Source organism: Erigeron canadensis, chromosome 5 (assembly GCF_010389155.1).
Source record: "Erigeron canadensis isolate Cc75 chromosome 5, C_canadensis_v1, whole genome shotgun sequence".
In the NCBI taxonomy this organism is placed as follows: Eukaryota; Viridiplantae; Streptophyta; class Magnoliopsida; order Asterales; family Asteraceae; genus Erigeron; species Erigeron canadensis.
This window is the reverse complement of record NC_057765.1, coordinates 39,263,199-39,280,880: the sequence shown is the minus strand read 5'-3', so window position 1 is coordinate 39,280,880 and position 17,682 is coordinate 39,263,199. Positions and strand designations below refer to the sequence as shown.

The 17,682-nt window shown below is 32.1% G+C and overlaps 3 protein-coding genes across 6 annotated transcripts; all 3 read right to left on the bottom strand.

The window, feature by feature from the left end:
- Positions 1-3,940: 3,940 nt before the first annotated feature.
- Positions 3,941-7,567, bottom strand: LOC122599583. 2 transcript variants are annotated; one of them, XM_043772112.1, is made up of 7 exons: positions 7,424-7,567; positions 7,009-7,075; positions 6,820-6,884; positions 6,651-6,740; positions 6,409-6,548; positions 4,768-4,822; positions 3,941-4,393 (listed from the first exon to the last, which is right to left on the bottom strand). In XM_043772112.1, the coding sequence occupies exons 2-7, from the start codon at positions 7,073-7,075 to the stop codon at positions 4,211-4,213; spliced, it is 600 nt and encodes a 199-aa protein (XP_043628047.1). In that variant the 5' UTR covers positions 7,424-7,567; the 3' UTR covers positions 3,941-4,210. The 2 variants fall into 2 exon arrangements, with proteins under 2 accessions (XP_043628047.1, XP_043628046.1); XM_043772111.1 differs by having other exon boundaries at positions 3,941-4,396; positions 7,424-7,566.
- A 2,593-nt stretch (positions 7,568-10,160) lies between these two features.
- LOC122599442 (nucleoside diphosphate kinase 3-like) lies at positions 10,161-12,113 on the bottom strand. The gene is made up of 7 exons (XM_043771958.1): positions 11,827-12,113; positions 11,478-11,606; positions 11,349-11,386; positions 11,208-11,258; positions 10,937-11,104; positions 10,718-10,830; positions 10,161-10,476 (listed from the first exon to the last, which is right to left on the bottom strand). Exons 1-7 carry the CDS (start codon positions 11,912-11,914, stop codon positions 10,353-10,355), a joined length of 711 nt encoding a protein of 236 aa, XP_043627893.1. The 5' UTR covers positions 11,915-12,113; the 3' UTR covers positions 10,161-10,352.
- A 1,414-nt stretch (positions 12,114-13,527) lies between these two features.
- On the bottom strand, positions 13,528-16,839 carry LOC122599441. 3 transcript variants are annotated; one of them, XM_043771954.1, is made up of 8 exons: positions 16,710-16,839; positions 15,092-15,278; positions 14,862-14,978; positions 14,695-14,777; positions 14,554-14,617; positions 14,343-14,460; positions 14,101-14,255; positions 13,528-13,840 (listed from the first exon to the last, which is right to left on the bottom strand). In XM_043771954.1, the coding sequence occupies exons 2-8, from the start codon at positions 15,206-15,208 to the stop codon at positions 13,754-13,756; spliced, it is 741 nt and encodes a 246-aa protein (XP_043627889.1). In that variant the 5' UTR covers positions 15,209-15,278; positions 16,710-16,839; the 3' UTR covers positions 13,528-13,753. The 3 variants fall into 3 exon arrangements, with proteins under 3 accessions (XP_043627889.1, XP_043627890.1, XP_043627891.1); XM_043771955.1 differs by having other exon boundaries at positions 15,092-15,258; XM_043771956.1 differs by lacking the exon at positions 16,710-16,839 and having other exon boundaries at positions 13,588-13,840; positions 14,862-14,997; positions 15,092-15,163.
- Positions 16,840-17,682: the final 843 nt, after the last annotated feature.

Genomic DNA, 17,682 nt, shown 5'->3' with positions numbered 1-17,682 from the left:
TATGACCGAACACACATCATACGATTCTCATTGAACTCTTAACTTGTTTATTCAATTGGTGTCTAAGTGTCTAACCGTTAAATGGGGTACTTTCTAGGTCAAACATGCTCTTGATGTTTATGTGGTGATGTTTTTCACTTTTATTCTGTATATTTGTTTTAAAAAGTATAAGTAATACATCCAAAATTAGTGAATTATATATATATATATATATATATATATATATATATATATATATATATATGTTTGTATAAACTAGATTGTAAGTAACATATTATGCATTTTTCTTTATCTTTGGGAGTAGGCTTCAAGCCTTCAAGGATATGCTACAAAGTTAAATTTTATGAAGAGTTTCATATTTAAGTTTAGCTCCAATCTAATATTAGAACAAAATCGAGCATCTTCCAGCTCTAAAGGATTGTAAACATGTGATATTAATGGATTATTAGACATATTTTCCAATTAAGTATACATGAACACTCTTATTTGTTTGATCATGAACGCTGTTTTTTGTTGTTACTATAAATAAATTACTGCTATTTGTTTGTTTTAAGAAAACTATTTATGTATTTAGGGTGTCAAACTGTCAATAATACTATCAAAACCAATCATTATAAAACAATCATTTTCTAAAAGACTCATGTGTCACCCAATCATTTTTCACATGTAAAGAAATAAACTAAATGGAATAGATGTTTCCAAACTCTTTTTATTTTTTGCTTGTCATAACTAAATACCAATTATATAATGTTATAATATGATTTAAATTTAGAAAAATGGTGTTTTATTGCACACCAAACTACTCGTATTTAATACTCTTCCCTGGTATATGGTTTGAATGGATGGTAGAATGGTTTACCGTGATTCCAATTTCCAAAACAAGAAAGGTTTGCTTTTTTAAGCTTTGATTGCAAAAACAGGAGTACAAATTGTCTAAAAAATCAACTAGTCGAAAATCCTTCAATAAAACCTTTATAGTACGATAAAAACCACAATTTATTTCTTACACCACCGTGATAGTTAAACAAAGCGGAAATCTAAAAATAAACATGATTATATTATGCAATAAGTTTAGGTAAAGATAAAATGGCTGTTAAAAACAACTAGTACTTCTAAAGTTATAGTTTGTCGCCTAATTTCGTGATAGTTAACAAACTAAACTTGAGACTAAACTAAAGTGTTATGTAACGTAGCTTGTTTTTAACTAATTTGGCTTTTGACTAATTCTAAGTCAACTTCATGAAAACAAAAAAAAGTCAATGCATTACAACCTTTTTGCTTGTTTAAGAAACTGACCAACCAAATTGCAAAATGCAAACAAACCAACTTTAACAGGTATACAAACACCCAATAACGTTGGGTGAATACTACTGAAACACAAAAACATATATTTTTTAGTAGATATAAAAATTTCATTTGTATAGACAATGTTTTATCAAACAAAAATGACCTAAGGATTGGAGATGCGGGGAATCAAACCCCGTGCCTCTCGCATGCGAACGAGCACTCTACCAAATGAGCTACATCCCCGATCATATATTAGATTAGTGATATCTCTTTTTTGTACTATACAATTTATTTGTTTTATTGTGGTTATTTTATTCGATTGTGATCTGTGTTACCATGAGAAGTTTGAGTTGAATCTATTTTATATTTTTCTTTCTCTTATACCAGAGCGTAAACAACTCAAGCAAATTCAAGAATTACTCGAGTTCAAGCTTGAGAACACTTATGGTCAAGTCGGGCTCAAATTAAAGAGACTGGTCAAATGAGCCGCTCTTAAAAAGTAATCTTTAGAAGCTCTATTAAGGTTTCTAACTGAACGAACAAATTGAATTTGACAAGTTGTATGGATCCAAATAAAGAGAACTTTATGAGATTTTAACCTTTATGTTGATTGTTTATTTTAACCTATATAGTAATTGTTTATGATCAGAATTAAGCTTGTCACTTGCACAAGTTTTAGCAATGAGATCGTTTAGCAAACTCAAGTCCTAAATAAGAAATCCAAGCTTGAACATTTTTAGTTGTGGAAGAATCCAATAACCAAAACAACAAAATATATGAGTTTTAGCATGAAAACTAAAAAATTTATTCGAATTTGAACCAACGAACCCAAATTTCTAGCTACTCGCACTCAACATCCACTTGACTCGTTTAACCGTATATATATATATATATATACACTAGTGTTCAAGCCCGTCCAATGGACGGGTAGTTTTAAAATATATTAATCAAAGCTAAAAAATTAGAATTCAAATATATTTTATAGATATAACGAAATCAACTTGGAAATTTGCTACCTCAATAGCCATTCCATCGGTCAAAATACTCCTAAAATTTTCCGCTCATTCATTATTTGACCTAGCCATGTCTAATAAAAAAAATAGAAAAAACTACAGTTAGTGTCTTTCGATGTATTTAATCCAATTTTAAAAAATTAACTCCAAACAAATTAACCATAAGAATCAAATAAATATCTTTGCATACAGATCCTGAAAAGTTATTCAGGATAAAAAAGGAACTCAATCAAGGACATTCCAAACGTCGATCAAATGATGTAGAGACGACATAATCTCTATGACCAATATAACAACTTAATCAATACGAAAACTAAAGAATGAAACATATGAAAAATAACTCCATATAAATATTCATTCCAGTTTACCTCCTTTTATTCAACTTATCCAGAAGAATTATTTAGGATAAAAAAAGAACCCAATCAAGGATATTCCAAACGTTGATCAAATGATGTGGAGACGTCAAAATCTCTATGACCAATATAACAACTTAATCAATACGAAATTTAAAGAATGAAACATATGAAAAATAACTCCATGTAAATATTCATTCCAGTTTACCCTTTTTTATTCAACTTTAGTTAAATAAAAAGTTTACAGTTTGTTATATCTTAACTTATTACACACACAAACAACAATTTTAGACTAAACGATTGTCGTACGTGAGTTATATTATAGATTACCAATAAAACCAAAAAGTATAAGTTAATTATTTTTAAATTGGGTGAAATTGTAAATTGGTGAAGAAAAACCAAAAGGTGTAAATTAATTATTTTTAAGTGTAAATTGGTTATGGAAAACCAAAAAGTGTTATTAATTATTTTTAAATTGTGTTAAAGTATAAATTGGTGAGGAAAATCAAAAAGTGTAAGTTAATTATTTTCAAATTGGGTTAAAGTGTAAATTGGTGATGGAAAACCAAAAAGTGTAAATTAATTACTTTAGATTAGGGTTAAAGTGTAAATTTGTGATGGAAAAATCAAAAAGTGTAAATTAATTTAGATTAATATTAAAAAAACTAAAGAATTAATGAGAAGGGAGGATTAGGCTCTAGGAGGGTGATTAGGGGTGCCAAATGTACCCCTAACCCCCTCTTTTAGTTATATTATAGATATGAACCGAGGCTCCATACAGTTTTTATATATTCATTGTATATCTTTCTAAGTTTCATAAATGAACTAATCACGGTCAACACAATGCAGCAGTTGCAAAAAGGGTGGACGCAGTTTCGAATCTTTGTTCGCAGAGGTGAGTGCGCTTGTTGAGGTGCCAGTATAGGTTTCCTATTCTGTATATAAAGGGGATATAAAATCTACAGCTTGTATACCTTTCTATAGCATGTGATATATGTTTGTTTGGTATGTAATGATGAGCTTGATGTAGTATGTTATTTCTAATGACTGCAGGAAATCTAATCAAATTTGGATGTATAAGTTTCATAGTCCTATTGTTGGCAAATCAGAAGCATAACAAAACATAGGGCTATAAGTAACAAACAGAACACATCTTAATCCAGACAATCGTTCTGTTTCCTTACCTGGATGCAAAAAGTTATTCCAAGCAGAACAGAGGCTTCATGTTTGATGCTTCAACAATCGAAACAAGAAAGACAAATGCACAACCTAAGTACAAACGCTAAATTCAGAGTAAACAGAACTCCTAAACCAAGTAGGATAGAGGCTTCATATCTACACATTAACTTTCAATCCAATAGAGAGAAAAGCACAATCACCTACGATTATGAAAAGAAAAAACATGATTTGACATATGAATATCAAACAATCACGAACACGATGATTCCAGGCAATCGTTCCCGTCTTCCAGATACAAATGCTATATTTCATTAACAATTTCCAGTATGCCTAATAGATCCAGCCAACCCAACTGCCATGAAAGAGTAACCATTGGGTTCAGTTATTATATCTGGTCCATGGAGGTCTAGGCCTTTGCTGGCCTGCTCCAAATCTTCTTCCTCCTCCATTGTTCTGCTGAAATGCAACTTTTTTCATCCTTTCTTCCTTCATATTTGCAAATAATGAATCCAACGTTCGAGACTTCTGCTGCTTTGACACCACCTTCATTTGCTGCTGCTGCTGCTGTGTAAATTATAAAACATTATCATAATTAACAACAGTGCGATAATATAGGATATTTATAGGTAAATGTGATTCCAGAATATTAAGCAAATTTGAACAATTGAACCATTGCGATTCAAACTAGACTTGAAACCACTGAAGGTAGATTGCTTGCACTTGGTAAGCAAATCCAACCTCTTTTTGCCATTGCACCCAAGTGAAAGCTTATTTATCCTTTGAGGTGAGTTTTAATTAAAAACTTCAGTCACGACACATCAGCAATTGCTACATACTAATAATAATATTACCGTGGGCCCACATATAGTTTTTTTTTATTAGCAGACTTTAATAGTTAACCCTACATGCCAGGTCAAATCAGATATGAGCAGTACCTTAACAGGAAAGCCTCCATTGACACCTCTATTTTGAACTGGTTTAGCCACAGCCCTGCACAACAAATCAAACATAATTGGAGAAAGGCAATAGAGAATACCTCTCGAGAAAGTTGCAGCTACCATCAAAATCTTGAGCCAGTGGATGCATAAAAGCAGTTTTACTTACCATTAAATAATTTTATAAGATTCTTAACTACACAAACCATAAATGGTGAAGACGGTTGTCATCAGAACATATTTCTTCCTTTTAACTGTACACTCAGACTGAAGCTGGAGAAGAGAAGACGACACCCCTAGATATACTATCTATCTATCAAGAAGCCTAGACAGTAACCTCCATGAGTCCATGGCCTTCTACTCATCTATTCAAACAAATGATCTCCTAAACAGCTTCAAAACTTTGGTAGATTAAGCAGCTTAAACTTCTAATGAATGTGTAAAGTATGGTGATTGGGTGGCTCTCCAATCATATAGAGATATATAAAACTGGCGTCAAATTCACAACACATGATTCCCAAGTAATCAACAGCGTAACATGTGAAATACAGCTAATAAGCTCCCTCTAACCTTTCACCAGATTACACTAATCCAACCATGATCCTCCTCTCATTTACTAGAGATAAATGATCAGACACAAACCTATGCTTAGCAAAAGTGTGGATGAGATGATCATATATTTGGAGACAATATCAAGACGCTTATAAGATATTTTCACAGTAGCTCTTAGTAAACTATAAGGATACTTAAGAGCTCCTAGGAGGATTTGTGGTATATTTTCACAGCAACTCTTGGCCAATTACAAGGATACTTGAGAGCTACTAAGACAAAGTCTGGATACCACGTTTGTTGTCAAGTAAAAAGATTTTCAATAGAACGAAGAAATATGATATATTATCCGAGTCGAGATTAGACCAACAAGCCCTCCCAGACCTAATTGGATATATAATCCAAGTGAAGAGTACTTATTGGATACATAATCCAAGTCAAGAGTAGAGTTACTGGAACAGATATGGGAAGTTGAGATGCAGCTCCCAAAAATTGGCCAAGATCACCATACGGTTAACAAAGATCTCGTAGAGCCATCCATGATACATATTTCTTCCTTTAAACATAAATCTTCAGTTTTACATGCTGCTAATTTTCCCATTAAACACCTTTTATTTCCAATCAACTGAGCATCAACTAAACATTATATATCTTTAATACCCATCCACTCCAATAATACGACCCCATAATGCAAGCTAACCAATAAAGACCATGTACACAGTGAAATCAACAGCTCAAGCACATGCCAATAATCCAATATATTCAAGCATAGCCTACAAAAGCTCTTTCCAAATGCCAAGGCTTAAGAGTTTTAAACTTTAATCATCCAAGGAACTTCCTTAAAGCCCAATTCAGAACAAAAAATGTTTTTTTTTCCCCACAGATGATAGTCTCATGCATATAACTGATAAGCACATCGCTAATTCATTGACTAGGTAGAAGAACCACTATTTACCTGCGTCAGTAACCGGACACAAGGAATTTCTAATCAGGTGATTGCAATTTGTATCATGGCATAAATAATTAAACATAACTAGTAAAGAACTAAAGAATTAAAAAAAATAACAAACTCGAAAAAATAAAAGAACTTGCCTTGATTTATATGAAGTCGTTGCCTGATTCCGATTGAAGTTCCTATTGTTCATGGGAGCAATTGCTGCCTTTCTAGCAGCCTCAGCTGTGAAAGGGAATTGGTTACCCTGGTAATTGGACCTCCTCTGAGCAAGAGCACCCTGAAATCGAAATGGAATCTTTAATCTAAATATCAAAACATAACAAAGTATACACCATCACACTGCCAAAATATAACACGTTTTGCTAAAAACACACCACACCTGTCTCATGGAAGACCTCGAGTCCATAAAACGACGCATCTTCATAGCTTTATCTTGAACACCATTGTTAAAAAACTTCTGGTTCTTATTCTGCATCAAATCATATATCGTTATAACATCGAAACAAAAAATCAATTATGTAAAGCACATTAATAAAAAACTATCTTACTGGAATTCTTTGCTGCTTCCCTTTACTAGCACCATTCCCATTCTTGGACATTTTAATAATATCATCTGGTCAAACAACACATATATACACCTTAGCTCAGTTAAACAACCTATACATACATATATATACATACAGAACTATATAACCAATAGATACAATATATAATATTGTATGTAAATTTTTTTGTACCTAATGACATGTCCATTTTCTTCACAGTCATGGCAACTGAAACTGTTGTTAGTGGTTCTGTTGCCATCTGAATCAATTACATCAAATTCATATAAATAAATAATAAATAATCATCCTAAGCCCCATATGTATAGATATAAATTATATACGTATAGGTGCTATTATGCACTATACATGACAAAATTAACATCAAAACCCTAATTTAGTTTAACAAAAATCCAAAATTAATCAACTTTCACTACAAATTAGTTTCTTTTTTGCTAAATTCAGCATGAAGTAGTTACAAAAACGTTAAAAACAGTGAACAATTCAGTTTAAAAGATACAAAAAATAAAATAAAAAGATAAATTAGAGGATATAGGTTTATAGATACAGATATATAGGGAAAAAGGACGGAAATTTGAGAAGTAATTACCTAATTAGACGAAGGTACGTGACGGAGGCGGGTGTAATTGAAAATTAGGGTTCCGGCGAGATCAAAATTGAGTGTGAAGATTTTTAGGGTTTTTATTTAAGGAGAAAGCCTTCGAGATGAAGTAATATGACGAGGCGTGTGTTATTTATGAGAGAAAAGATAAAGGGCGTTTGGTTCGCGTAATTTTCAAGAATTCATAGGAATTGAAATTTGAATTCCACACTTTATTATGTTTGGTTGGAAAACTTGATGGAATTGAAATTGTAAACTTTCCTTCAAATTCTTTAAATCATGAAATTTATGATTCCATCACAAAATGGATGGAATGTTTACAAATTTACCAAAATGCCTTTAAATAACATATATTATTAATCTTTTTATATATTTATATTATTATTATTTTATATATTTATAAAAATATTATATAAAACTAATCAATTATAATATTATTAATATAAATAATATAATAATAATACTATTAAATTATTTATATTATTAATAATTTTTATATTTATAATTTTATTATTTTATATATTTATAATAATATTATATAAAAATAATAGATAATTATATTATTATTTTATATATTTATAAAAATATTATATAAAACTAATAAATTATAATAATATTAATATAAATAATATAATCATATTATTATTATTATATTAGTTATATTATTATTTTTTATATTTAATATAACTTTTATTGGCATTATTTATATTTATTCTTATTTTTATTACTATTAAAATATTACTTTTATTAATTTTATCATTATTTTTCTTATTATTATTATTATTTTAATATTATTTATATTATTAACATATAAAATTATTATTAATATTTATATTTAATAAAGGGTATTCTTGTTATTTTTATAAATTAAATTTAGATTTCTTTGACTGAATTCCATTGAATTATGTCAACCAAACACATGACAAATTTTAAAACTTTCAAATTCCAATTCCTTCAAATTTCAATTCCTTCAAAAACATTCTGTGAACCAAACGCCCCCTAAGTCTTTGGTTTGGATTTACATTTCTTTTTTTTAACGGTAAAATGAAATATTATTAATAATTGTCAACTAGCAAGGTGTTAGAAGACCGAAATTACAACCACAAAAGTGAGATAAACATCAACTGTACAAGCTAACGAAACACCAAGCTCCTATGAACCATACTGTATCACCCACAACCAGTAGCACACAATCTACCAATCACTACCCAGACACCAGAAAATATGAAGAAGATACAGTCAGAAAAATATCAAGAAGACAATGTAGGAGCGACCCTTTTAGATTGAGATGCTAACCACAGTTGTGAAAGACTGTGGACAATTGATGTTTTAATCTTTAAATATTTTTTATATTTCTTTTGTTTATTTTGTCATTTCATTTCAATTATATTATTCGTGGCGGTGACGGTGTTAGTGGGTGACAACTGTTGGTGGCAGAGGCGACATCGAATGATATAGATAATTGATGTAAAAGTTTTTAATGTAAAGAGTTAATTGAGATATTTTAAAAAATTAAGGACTAATAGTGTAATATATATCATTAAGGGTATTTTAGACATTTTTCCTATGTAACTTTCAACATAAGATTATTTATATATTTATTTACAACCCAGATAATCAAACACTAATATTTCAACATTAATAATTGGGGATAATAATGTTAAATTACATATTTAACTTTTCTTAGCAAGTGAATTTCAAATAGTAAATAGTAAGCTCTTAACTCGACATCAAATATTCGGTTATATTTAAACTGGATTATGTAAACCTGGATTATGTTACAGAGCAAGTAATGGTAAAAATAAAATAAAAAATTCCCATTAGACTCCAATTGAAATGGAAATTTTGATGTACATCAAATGTTTCTTTTCATGGTTACACAATTTTCAAAAAACACTCAAAAGAAAAATTGGTAAACAATGATAAAAGTTAACAACTTTTCAAGATGTTTTAAAGGAAAAGACTAACGTATATAAAAAAAATTATACCTTTCATATCAAAAGTCTAATTGATAAGTGTATAATTATTTAATGCAATGCAATTACACTTTGGTACCATGTTGAAACCAAGTTAGTTTGATCCATTTAATAGTGAAATGTTTCAATGATTGTTTAAACTTTGTGATGAGTAAATATGCTAAAATTGGATGAACAAAATGTATGACATTGATTTTTTTTCTTTTTTTTTTTGTGCAAGATGGAAAATATAGACACAAAACACAATGTGCAAAGATGGAGCGGGATGGTTAAATTCCTACATCACTTGTGTTTAGTAAATTCTTTATTAAAACGAGCATAGTGTTCGCGCGTTGCAACGGCTAGAAGGTGATGACAATATAAAAGAGAGGCGGTGGTGGAGATCGAGGGTGGCGGTGGAGAAGGAGGGCGGCGACGGAGGGTGATAGAAGGTCGATGAGAGTACGTAATGATTAGAGATAATGAGAAAATGAGGGTATATAAGGGTTTTATGTTTAAGTATGTGTATTTTAGGAAGAAAAAAAATGCTGAATTTTAAGATATTCAATACTCTTTATAAGGAGTATAGAAGATAGTTTTTCAAACGTTGATTGATATATGAGTTACATAAAAAGTTGTGTTATCTTTGTAAAGAGTACGATAATCCTAAATTGTGAAATACATTAACCATGCCTTCTAAATTTGAAATATTCATAAGAGTATCAGATGCTTTCTTATCCATAAGTAATGGCTCTCCAAAGTTGACTACATATCAAAGATGATTCATTTGTATTAAGAAAGAATGAAGCCCAACATTTTAAAGACAAATAAAAGATCTATTCAGTATTCATCTTATTATGTGTGTGGTTTATTTTCTAGAAACAAATTAAACAAGCCCATCTAAATAAGCTGTTTACGGTGTTAATTTTTTGTTGTCTATATATGATTCTTGAACATGTCAATTAGTTGACTCCATAGGCCCATTTTTCTTGGTTGCTGGTGTAATTAGTCAGCTCCTCTGGTTTGAACCACAGGCTGATTTCATTCTTGGCTGTCTCTGGACCATCACTTCCATGGATGATATTCCTGCAACGCAAACAGACTATGTTACTGAGGGCTTAATTTTAAGGCAGTGTTTGGTAGACTGGAATGAATATTAGTAGGTGTTCGGTACATTGGCTAAACTTTAAATTAATGCTAACAATATCAGCGGATATAGACAATGACAATATTTGATAGTGGATACGCCCTATGACAACATTTGAAAGCAAAACATAACATTTTGGAATTAATTTTTGCATAGACTACAATAGAAGGCAAGGAGTACCTTCCAACAACAATGGCCAAATCACCTCTGATGGTTCCGGGCTCTGATTTCTGTGGATCTGTAGCTCCAATAAGTTTACGGCCATATGTAATCACACCTTCTCCTTCCCAAACCTACATAATAAGTAAACAAACAAGGATATAACTTCATTTGCTTGTAGTTGTTCATAAGGTGCATATATGGTAAAAAAAAAAACAATGATGAATCCTAATTCTGTACCATTGCAAGAACAGGGCCAGAGCTAAGGAAGTTGCACAAGCCATTGTAAAATGGCCTATCCTTGAGATCATGATAATGCTTCCCGGCAAAGGACTTTGAAGGTACCACAAGTTTAATAGCTACGAGTTTGAAGCCTTTACGTTCAAACCTGTGTATAATCTCTGATATCTAGAAAATGAAAAAGCAAAAAACTGTGAACTCATTGACAAGTTTGGTATATATATATATATATGGAGATGTAAACATATGGAGTATGAGTTGTTCAATTTACCAGTCCTCTTTGTACACCATCAGGCTTGATAGCAATGAAGGTTCGCTCCATCTAAATACACATATGTACAAAATAATCAATCACTAGCTCATTGAAGATGCTATAAACATTACTAAACACAAATTGCTATTAAAAAAGAACCTGTGCTGCATATGCCTCTTGGTCTTGAAGCATATATGCTGCATTTATTTTACATGTATAAAGAAACGAATGTCAATAAGCACAAGAAAGAATAAGGTTACAAAAACACAGAGTCCATAAGTTTTAAACCTGCAGCTGGTAGGGCAAGGGCTCCAGTAATCCATTTGTTGGAGGTTGTTGACGAATCGCAAAAAGAGACTAGAGCTGGCAGCTTTCCTTTATAGGATACTGTTGCAGCCGCCATGGCTGTTCTTCCTTCTACCATTAAAAGAAACAAATACGTTAAATTTCGCAATGTAGTCATTATTTGAAACAACAGATTTCTACATCACGTAGGTATCAAAATTAGTACACCATTGAGTACATTAGAATCTAAACAACGTATGCATAAATGAATAATGTATAAATATATAAAATATGTGAATCAAAAATATTTGATACAACATTATAGGAATCACAAAATGTACATCAAACTCACCAGAGACAACATGATGTCTATGTTTGGAAGCAGACGAGAGAAGAGACCTAGCGGCTCGTGAAGCAGATTTGTAGAAATGAGAACTCATTCTCCCTCTCGATGGATCTATAAATTAGAACCGAAACAATCCAACAGAATTTTGAACCAAAAGGAAATACAGAAGCTCTCTTTGAGTTATATCTTTATTCTTTATAGAGCTTAATTGAGTGAGAACAAAGGAAGGTACGGACAACGTGTTTTGGTTTGCTTTTGTCATGGAGAATAGGATACTTACTAATTATATATGAGGTTGCCAATTTGGAACTAATTTATTTAGAAAGTGTGTGATTTTGTTAGGCCTAGCACACCTTAGATCCGAACTAGTGGGTCAAACCCGAATAAAGTTGGGATATATATCATGCTTCGGATCATATATGTATATCTTATCTATGCTTTATATAGCACGTTTTCCTTTCGATTTCTTTTTAACTATTTAAATTAACGGCTTATTTTTTCACGGATACTTCCCAAATGGAGGCATCGGTTGTCTCATAACTAATCTCATGAATCGATGAAACGTCAGTATTTCTCTATTGACACACAACCAACACACTACTGACAATGGACCTCATCACTTCCTTCATCACTTTTTATTATTAATTATATATGTAGGTATCCATACCCATCCACACATATAAAGTGCATAGAAAGAAAAAAACAATCATACACGGTTCCGCTCCATTCATTACTCACTTGCTGGTACACCGACGGGTTGAAACTGATGCCCAACCAATTAAGGCGTGCTAGTGACATCAGTTGAGGGGTAATTCAATGAGCCGACTTACGGGGCAGACGAAATGCACCCAGTGGCGGAGCCAGGAATTTTATTCTGGGGACGCCGAACAGTTTTCATCATACTAAAAAGTGTAAAATTAAATTACAAAATTCAATTACCTTGGTATGGGGTTGCCAATTACCTTAAAACTGATCAAATACTTAGAAATAATACTAAAATATTGAGTTTTATAGAAATTGTGGGGTTGCCATGGCCACCCGTGGCCACCACATAGCTCCTCCACTGAGTGCACCATTGGCGCCAGTCTTATCTATGCAGGAATAGACTATTATACACCTACGTTTATTTTACCTATGTCATCCTTGAAAGTCAAAACAACCCACAAAACTATTCCAACATCCTATCTCTTCTCTTTAAAACAACTTCAGGGCCACGAACTCAATTATACTTTTCATGTCCGTGAAAGGATCATCTCCTATCTAAATTACAATGTGGCATAAACACACATTCTTCAACACCACACTAATTGATCAGATATCGAGCCGTGACAGCAAAATTATTGAAAGGAAACAGGTCTTGTACTTACACAAAGAACCGATTTGCAGCTGCTTTTGACGGCAGTGGTGTAAAAGAGGTCGTTTGATATAAAAAAGGATTAAGTGAAAGATGTCTGTTAACATAGATATGAAAATGACTGTATGATAAATTGACATATGTTAAATCTTATATTTGACACATTTTTCCCATCAATAGAAGCATCCATCTCGAGTGATTTGCGTAAAGACATGAACTAGAAACACGTGGTTATTTTTGACCAAATTTCATCTTTTTGAATCAAATTATTACTGAAAATAACTGTAAGATCGATGTTAGATTCGGCAATAACAGGCTCTAGACAGAGAAAGTGAGTATGAACAGATTTGTCGTTTACCTCTAACTGGCCTTGGAAATTCACTATAATCCGTTCAGTTTTTGTTACTTCCAGAAGCAAAAATGAAAGATTTTGCAAGAAAAAAGCTCATAAGAGTGAAAAAGAGTGCACTGTCTATGTACAAATAACTAGGCATGATGCGCCACTGTCAATGGCCCATTAGCCCAATCCAACAACTAGGAACCATGTACAACATAACCTTACTAAACCACGAAGCAATGTCATGTATCAGGTGAACGATCGGGGGTAGTGGGTGAATCTGATCTCAGTTTGCAGACTTCTTGCAACGTCGTCACCCAAGCATCCACCTGAAGAAAGTTAAAGATAAAAGTTCAGAACCAGCTCTGGAAAAACACAATTGCCACTTGACCGATTATCAGATGCTATCTAATAGGCATATAATTTGTTTTTATTAAACTTTTGATAATCCAATTGGGGTCACCAAGATCTTGGTTATATTGGCATCTAAGGCAGTAAATAAAACCAGACCCACTCGTTTAAGCATCACAAACTGATAAGAAAAAAGAACCAAACATGACAAACAAGTTTCAAACTTATGAAATAGCACCTGCAATTTTGAAGCACTTGAGCATTCATATCTCAATCCTTGGCGAGTTACTATGTAAAAGTAATGTCGATTTTCCCCCTCTTCTTGAATAACACATGGCATACGCCCTACTTCAACAACATCAGACAAAAGGGTGGAGTCTTGCGGACTTATATCTGCAATATTTCAGGTCGATAAGCAAATGCACAGATGCAGATTGAAATAGAAACGATGTGTGTGATTGTGTGTATTTGAGCTATTACCCGTTGACTTAAAATACAAAAATATGCATGGTCCTTGGAGAACAACAAAGCGTGGAAGCCAGTCATCAACTTCTGTATCGTCAAGCGGAGCTGGTTCTCCAGGTAACGCTGTCCATCTCTGTACAATGAGATTTTTAGGGGATGGCATATATTTAATAGGCTGCAACTCGCAACTTACAGAAGAACATATATAACGAGTTAGCTGACATACAGTTCGCATCTGTAAATAGCCCGAAAGACGTGCAGCACGTAGAGTTTCATCAATATGTTCCAACCTGCAAATTTATAAGAGGTGACATTAAGCGGGGAAAATAAAATTTTCTTTTGAAATAAAAGTATCACTACTACTTACTGAGCTTTCAATTGAGCTTCACGTTCCTCCAAATCAGCAAGTTCAGACCGAAGTGATTCTACTTCTGTAGCAGATAATACAAGCTGTTCAAGATACCAACATTAGTGTTAGATAAAATGTAAAAATTCAAACTTGTTGAATAATTTTCTATTATAGCGAGTAACGACCTTTTGTTTCCCATTAGTGTCTGTTCCCCAAGGTAGCCTTTTCAGATTAAATAAGTTCAACATGAATGTAACGCTTCTTAATCTTCTGGTAGTCCACAAATGGCTGCTTGAGTGACGCTAATGCAGATCAAAAAAACTAAAATCAAATCAGTACAATGTACCTTTAAGTCTGTTCATTAAAAAAACAGAGAAGCTTTGTGTATGAGATTGCTGATTTATGTCATTGGTACCTCAAATTCAATTTTAGTATGCAAATTTGATGCTCCTGTTTGAGGAGTCTCTGCACCAGAAGTCGAAGCTTGGAAATGATCTTGGAAAACTTTTATTCCTCTGGGACCATCACCCATGAAAGCTTTCCCCCACTTGAGTAAAAGCAGACTTTGATAATGATAAGATTCTTCAAGTTTAATATTCAAACTGAAACCCATCAGATTTTAAGATAAACAAAAGCTATCACCAACGGGCTTTAAAAATTTAAGTATTGCAAACCTTGATTAACATAACAAAACCTTTTATTAATTCTAAGGACTTCAGGGTACCCCAAGGTTTAAAGCATTATAATAAGGTGATGTAACTTATATCATTTGCTAATAGTAAAAAGGTAACAAACTGGAAAAATCCAAAATGGAAGCAGGCCAATTATAGTACAGTCGTTTAGAATATAAACATTTTGCCTGTGGGATTATTGGATCCTTCTATGATCATAATCAGATATAATCAAATCATATCCTCTCTCCTACTTCTTATCATATCATGCAATCCCGGTATTTCCTACGATCAAACAATCATGTCTCAAGATACCTAAAAGTTACAGCTGTTCTATAAAGTCTCATGTAAATTTAACTAATCAAAATTCAACACTTAAAAAGGGTTATCTTTCTCCCAATATTGGACTATCATTACATGATACAGAGTGCATGTGAATCATCCTCTATGATTCACCACTGGTACACCATCCACCAAACTCCCTTACATCACCGCTAACACCTGTTGTATCCACCTAGTAGTTGGATATTTGGCTTTAAAGATATATTTTAAGCAATGTCATTGGGTATATATGAGTTACTAACATGGATGTTGGATTTCATCACTCTGGAACCTATACTTATCTATGGTATACGCTCATGATCCAATCTGACATGAACACACAATGCATGAGTGACATAAACAGAGGTTTCCTCAATAATAAGTCAGGAGTTAAACTACCCGAGTCCTACCAAAGCTCTCTGAAAAATGCCATTCGTGCATTGCTCACTTACGTAAGTTTACCAAAACCTTAATTGTATTTTTGAATCTCTTACGGAGTATAGCCCTCATGAATATATATATATATAGCTAAACTAGAGTCAACACCTAACTAGAATTCTGTATATTCTTGAGTTGTGGAGTCTGACGTTTGCCAGGACGAGCGGAAGTCCAAAGGTGCTTATCTAGATTAGACCCTTGGACTATGCAACTTTACCCTTCTTCTATATACACACCAGTAATAATGTAATTACAAAGTCGGGACGGTAATTTGATCTCTCTAGTTAATTCGGTCATAGATTAAGCTAATCACACCGGATTAAGTAAAATCCTGAAATTTATCTTAACTTGTATCCATATTCAAGTAACAGAACAAGGTTTGAGCACAACATTCTTCCCCTTATTAACCTTGATTACAAATTCAATTAGATACAAAATAATAATACACACAAAACAACTGCTAATTATATTCTTCTACCTAACAGTTCATCATGATTAATTAGCAACTATTAATCCTAATTTCCAACAAATAACAAACAAAATACAATGTATAATAACACAATTTAGCACCAAAGTATATCAGATGTAGTAAAAACAACTTACGATGAGTTGATTAGATTACGTCAGCAGCACAAAACCAAACAAAGGGGAAGATGTTTTGTAATTGTAGAAGATGTTTGCTTTTTTTTCTAGAGAGAGAAAGTAGATGACGATGATGATAGAGATTATTTGTTTATTCTTTTCTTTTTTTTTTTTCTTAATGAGGTTGTTTATATATATACAAGCATGGTACCTGCGCAATGCGGCGATGGTGGTGGGAGAGACAGTCTGGTGGTGGCGGTGATAGAGTTTTACTTTTCTAGATATGAAAATAGTTGAAGGGCATATTTGGTATATCACGTGAGAAAGTGCTTAACAAGGAAGATTATTTAAGGGTATTTTTGTCTTATCAGGTTCTTAATTAAGTAAGGGGAAGAACTCAGTTTCCTTTATAAAGTATTATAGATATATATATATACTAGATTATGAACCCGCGTAATACTAAAATAATGAGCTATATTGTTTACAATTGGTTTTATTACTTCCTCTATTCTGTTACAATGTCTTATTTTTAGTTTTCAAAGTTTTTATTTTTACACTTTGACTTTAGATATATTTTTGTGTGTTATATGAAAGTTGATAAAAATTATACCATTAAAAAACACGTATAATTTACAATCAATTCATATAACTTTTATCAAGTATATATAACTATTAAAAACCAAAATGAAACCATAAGTTAAAAAGCATACAATACAATATAAGCATAGAGTATATAATCATTAAATTCTTTTCTAATAAGAGATATGATGATATGATAATAAATAAAAAATATTACATAACATACAATATCTTATTAAAAACCCACTCTTTTTAACATTCACATATAAGTGAACTTTTTTTTTTTTAAAAGATATGAATCATTTGCTCGCAACATACAATATCTTAATAAAAACTCACTCTTTCTAACATTCACATATAAGTGAACTCTTAATACGACAAGTAACTACCCAAATTTTTAATATGATGAACCAAT

What these genes read in the sequence shown, in the direction of transcription:
- LOC122599441 (XM_043771954.1), bottom strand. Translation starts at nt 15,208, where the DNA reads ATGGGTGATGGTCCCAGAGGAATAAAAGTTTTCCAAGATCATTTCCAA. An exon ending in GCTATTTACAGATGCGAACT is followed by an intron (nt 14,461 to 14,553) that starts GTATGTCAGCTA and finishes CTCATTGTACAG; the next exon opens with AGATGGACAGCGTTACCTGG. An exon ending in CAAGTGCTTCAAAATTGCAG is followed by an intron (nt 13,841 to 14,100) that starts GTGCTATTTCAT and finishes AACTTTCTTCAG; the next exon opens with GTGGATGCTTGGGTGACGAC.
- LOC122599583 (XM_043772111.1), bottom strand. Translation starts at nt 7,075, where the DNA reads ATGGCAACAGAACCACTAACAACAGTTTCAGTTGCCATGACTGTGAAG. An exon ending in ACGACTTCATATAAATCAAG is followed by an intron (nt 4,823 to 6,408) that starts GCAAGTTCTTTT and finishes TTTGTTGTGCAG; the next exon opens with GGCTGTGGCTAAACCAGTTC. An exon ending in ATGGAGGCTTTCCTGTTAAG is followed by an intron (nt 4,397 to 4,767) that starts GTACTGCTCATA and finishes TAATTTACACAG; the next exon opens with CAGCAGCAGCAGCAAATGAA.
- LOC122599442 (XM_043771958.1), bottom strand. Translation starts at nt 11,914, where the DNA reads ATGAGTTCTCATTTCTACAAATCTGCTTCACGAGCCGCTAGGTCTCTT. An exon ending in AAGAGGCATATGCAGCACAG is followed by an intron (nt 11,259 to 11,348) that starts GTTCTTTTTTAA and finishes ATGTGTATTTAG; the next exon opens with ATGGAGCGAACCTTCATTGC. An exon ending in TTGGCCATTGTTGTTGGAAG is followed by an intron (nt 10,477 to 10,717) that starts GTACTCCTTGCC and finishes TTTGCGTTGCAG; the next exon opens with GAATATCATCCATGGAAGTG.